Source organism: Oratosquilla oratoria, chromosome 27 (assembly GCF_046742065.1).
Source record: "Oratosquilla oratoria isolate Oo_2021 chromosome 27, ASM4674206v1, whole genome shotgun sequence".
Classification (NCBI taxonomy): Eukaryota; Metazoa; Arthropoda; class Malacostraca; order Stomatopoda; family Squillidae; genus Oratosquilla; species Oratosquilla oratoria.
Genome location: NC_134803.1, coordinates 24,769,564 through 24,774,563, shown reverse-complemented (window position 1 = coordinate 24,774,563; position 5,000 = coordinate 24,769,564). Strand labels below are relative to the sequence as shown.

The window sequence follows — 5,000 nt, the reverse complement described above, 5'->3', positions numbered from 1 at the left end:
AGACAGTGACAAGGTTTGAGTGTTTAGAGTAAGAAGAGTGATAATGATTAAAATAGAATATGTGACTTATAAGAGTCTACTGAAGTTGCTGTGACAAAGACAAAAAAAAAAAATAATAATAATCGTTATCATAATGGGAATTGAAAAAAAAATTCATAAGCTATTGAAGAGTATAATTAAACATCAGAGAAGAAATTGGTAACTTTTATTCTGAAAGAGTAAGGGTAATTAGTCGAGGTAATATAACAATTGACTCATTCACGCATTTTTTAACAAAGCAAAATCAGTTTTAGATACATTTCCAGGCAGACAAAAACCTCCCCTTACTAAACAGGAAAACAACTAATTAGAATTACAACACTTTTACTTGTTTATTATTCTTCTTCTTCTACTTGGAATGTCAGTTTGATTTTATTTGTAAAAGCATGCTAAGATTTACAATCTTTTCAAGTTGCTTGATTATAAATGACATAGAATTCTATTTTCTAGGCAACATCTTATTCATTGACAATTATTTCTTCCTCTCCCGTATACGTCAGAGCTTCCTGGATCAGTGATTGGCTGTTTGGTGAGAAACGTCACCTCTGATTCCGCCTCCATCACATGCTCCCCGGGCCCCTCAGGCGGCCTTCTTCAGCGTTTTCATATTGAGGTTTGTAATATCCATAGTATCTGTATACTTTGAATTCTTATTACCGGATCTACGAAATCTAGATTCATATTCGTTTTCATATAAATTCAGATCATGAGTATACATATTCTTTTATTTTTTATTCTCTTCTCTTTTTCACATTTTTAACACCCTCTACCTTTCTAATCTTCTCTTCTCTCTGCCTCGTCATTTATTTTGCTAACTTATACCTCCTTATCCTTTCCATCAATCTCTCTCTCTCTCTCTCTCTCTCTCTCTCTCTCTCTCTCTCTCTCTCTCTCTCTCTCTCCTTCTCTCTGTCTCTCTCTCTTTCTTTGTCTATCTCTCTCTCTCTCTCTCTCTCTCTCTCTCTCTCTCTCTCTCTCTCTTTCTTTGTCTCTCTCTCTCTCTTCTCTCTCTCTCTGTCTCTTTGCTTCCTGGCAATGCATGTGGTTGACAAGCCTTGACACGCCTTCGAGGCCTTCCGAAAGACTTTGCCGTTTTCACGGTGTCTTTGACAGCCAACTTCGTATATCCTTGCATATCGCATCAACATGAATTTCAGAGGTTTCAGACTTTACCTGTCATCTTAAGATAACTTGAACAGATATGGAAAAAAAAGAAAATAGATTAAAATCATATATAATAAAATTCAATGAAATAAAACAAATAAGTAAAAGAGTAAATAAAGCAAAACAAAATTAAACAAAAGAAAAGAAAAGAAGAATAGATTGATAATAAGAATCAAAGTAGTCTTCCCTCTAGAAAACCACCTTGTTCTGGAATTCGGGCCTCAGTCAGAAAAATCTTTCACTTTGTGCTAACCTGTGTAAACGTGCAAGCACTATCACAAGATTGAAAGCTATATGGATAGAGTGATGTTTTCAAAAACCATTGCCTAAATTAAGTAGATATAATTTTAACCCTTTGTCGCTTCAATGGACTAAAGACGGGTGCTTGCATTATCATCCCCCTATCCATCAGCATGTACCTTAATTTTCGGTTTCCATGAAAGCATAACCACAGGAGATTTTCTTTTTCTTTTTCTTTAGGTTCGAGACAGCAAGGATGAGACAATTCTTGCCAACTACACGGAGCACCAACCAAAGTTCCTCCTGACGACGCTGTCCCCAGGGCGAGACTACGTTCTCCGGGTGTTCGCCTCGCACGCCAAGGGCCGCGGTCCCGCGACGGCCCTTATCGTCAAGACGCTCTCCCCCAAGGCCGAGGAAGTCTCCAACAGGAAGACCGTACAAGGTGCGTAAAGTTTCCGAACTCTTTTGACTTTTGGACGAAGTAGGTTTCCGTATGTGCATGTGTTAGTGCATATGTGTGGAGTGTGTGCTTGTGTCTGTTTTGTGTTAGGTGTGCACCTATATGATTCTCATATCTCAACATTTCTAACAAGATCTCAATATATACCTTGGAGGAAAAGAATGACCAATTTCACGCCTTCACTGCCATGCCCTTCCTCCATATCCTTGTTCACTAATATGCCAGCAACCACAGCTCATGTTGTCTCTTCCTCATCATCATTCTCTTCTTCATCTTCCTCTTTCTCCTTCATCTTCTCCTCCTTCCCTCCTCCTCTTCCTTCTCCTCCTCTTCTTCTGCTTCCCCTCTTCTTACTCTCTCCTCATTTCCCCTTTCCCGTTGCTCTCCTTCTTTTCTCTTTTCCTACCTTCTCTTCTCCCTATTCTCACTCTTCTCCTCACTTCTTCTTCTCCCCCTCCTCTCCTCTCCTCCCTTCTTCCCCCCCTTCTTCTCCCTCTTCCTTTAACTTGTTTTCTTTCACTCATTTCCCTTTTTCTCTCTTTCTCCCCTTCTGGTCATTCTTCCCTTTGTGTCTCACCTTCCACTCTTCTCTCTTCACTTCCCTCCCACCTGCTCCCCATCTCTTCCTTCCTCTTCTTTTTCTACACTTTCTTTTCCTTCTTCTCCTCTACATCTTTCTTCTCTCTTTAATCTCCCACTTTCCACCTCTTCCTCTCTTCCCTCTCCTCCCTTCCTCTTGCTCTTCCTTCTTTCCCTCACCCTAATCTTCCTCACTTTCCCCCATCCCTGCCATTTTCCCTTCCTCTTCCCTCTTTCCCTCCTTTTCCTCCCCTCTTTCTCCTCCCATCTTCATCTCGTCTTCATAACTTATCCCCTTTTCTCCCTCTACTTTTTTATCTCTTGTCCTTCTTCTTCCTCCATTCCTCTTCTCCCTCCCTCTCTGCCTCTACCTCCTACCCATCCTCCGCTCCTTCCTTCCCTTTCACTTACTCTCTTCTTTTCCTAATCTCTCTTCTAAACTCCTCTCCTCCTCCCCTCCTTCTTTCCTCCGCCTTCTACCCTCCTCTACAACTCCACGCCCTCCTCCTCCCCACCTCTCCTTCTTCCCTTCTTCTCCTCTTCTCCCTTCTTCCCTCTTCCACTCTTCTTCCTCCTTCATTTCTCTCCATCTTCCATCCCTGTCCTTCCTCCTCCCATTCTTCCCCAATGCTCCATCCTCCCCTCGTCTGTATCTATATACAATTACTAACCATTACGATATGTCACATTCCGGACACGTGATCCAAATGCATGCAAGAAAGTGCCAATAGGCACTGGCCTCTTGCAATACCTCCAATCTTGCTGACTTCCACATCCCCAAATCGTAAGCAATTGACTTAAACATACAACACGCATCGCGCCACCGCCCAATGAAAAGTTACCGAAACAAGTACATAGTGGCGTCAGACAGATCAGTAACCGTTTCCTTATACCGACCAAAGTACATAATTATAACTTCAAACCATACACCATTCCAAGACACGGTCTTTTATAATAACCAGACACTTAATACCTATAACTAATTCAGAAATATTACTGTAGAAATAATGTATAGGCACACAAATGCTGATGCAGCCGTTTTAGTATATTTAAACCCCGGGGATCGCGTCAACATATCGGAACTCGCCTTAGAGGGAGCGCCTGGGGACTCTCCTTGTAGAGGATCACATCCCCATGTTATAAATATCTTTTCAATAAATAAGAAAAAAAAATCACGAAGAAGGTTTACATTCCCTGCCACAGGTGTAGCCATTTATCAGTTACATGACAGGTGGCAACGGTGTCTGCGTCACCCTAAAGTATAGCCATTAACCGGTTACATCTCTCTCCCCTCCTCGTTTCCCATTCTTCCCCCTCTCCGCCCACTCTCCCCTCCCCCTTCCGATCCTTCTCTGTCTCTCCATCTTTCTGGCTGATGGTACTGCCGAGAGTTTTAAACACTGGATACATTTCGTAGAGGCAATCGTAAATGAATTTCCTCCACAAAAAAAAAAAAAAAAAAAAAAAAACAGCTTGCCCTCTCTGAGGGGATAAAAGACTATTCAGTTCGTTCTTGGAGGAGTCTAGAGGATGACATCACTCGAAGATTACGTCTATGGGTGACTTACAAGAGGTTGGAATCTGTTAGTGATCAAATATATTGAGCTTGGTTATTATTTTGTAACCTAATTTAAATTGCGTGTGTTTTGAGTCAATGAATGCAAGAACTTGGTACATTTTGATATATATGCTCTACTGTTCTCGTCTACCAATTGATTGCCACGATGATTAATGAAATAGCCTGACGACAGGTAAACGGGTTATAACACTGGGCTATTTTCCCTACCGCATCCTACCTCCAGCTTCCATTTGAATAATTAGAATATGACCTAGCTTAGAAAAAGCTAGATTTCTCTAAAAACATTTCAATAGTATGTCTAATATTCGTATAGAATTACAATTTCTCAGTTCATTATTCAGCTTTGTTATATATGACGGAAAGATGATTTTATATATGTTAGTTTGAAAAATAAAATATCGTAACTGAAATCGTTTTCACTCATATGAACTCTCTCAACTATCGGCGCTGGTGAAGCCCGTGGAAGCCCAGTGTGATAATCTATCGAGATAATAGGAAGAGTATCACCTGGTACGGAAGTGCCAAGGGTGTTGATGTTCAGATTCTGTGTGTAGCCTCTTCAGCATAGTGACGGACTTTGCAGATTTTGTTGCGGCTAAACTGAGGGATGTGTTTACAAAAGAGATAAGGGTACTAAAGCACATAAGGTCAAGGTGATTATTTTGATTTCAGGTAAGAGCCTTCTGCCATGAGTCCCTTGCTTTATGTACAGTATATGTGGAGTGGTGGAAGGTGGTTACGAAAGAAAGAATGTTTTACCGGAAGACTACTTGGTTAGCTAAGACAATAATATCGCAGACATCTTCCTCGATTATTATAGTAGGTTAGTCTACCTTAGTAAGTTAGGTTAATTTAGGTTCGGTTAGTTTAGGTTAGGATAGGTTAGTAATTACCAAATACTGGTAGAAAATTTTAATACACAGTGATATCGACGCT

The 5,000-nt window shown here is 40.8% G+C and overlaps 1 protein-coding gene across 1 annotated transcript in view; it reads left to right on the top strand.

The window, feature by feature from the left end:
- The window catches only part of LOC143039931 (uncharacterized), a 213,519-nt gene that overhangs the window by 196,713 nt on the left and 11,806 nt on the right, over positions 1–5,000 (top strand). Inside the window, exons 7-8 of the mRNA XM_076210336.1 lie at positions 540–652; positions 1,684–1,888. Coding sequence (XP_076066451.1) covers positions 540–652; positions 1,684–1,888 — 318 coding nt within the window. The remainder of the gene's footprint in view (positions 1–539; positions 653–1,683; positions 1,889–5,000) is intronic.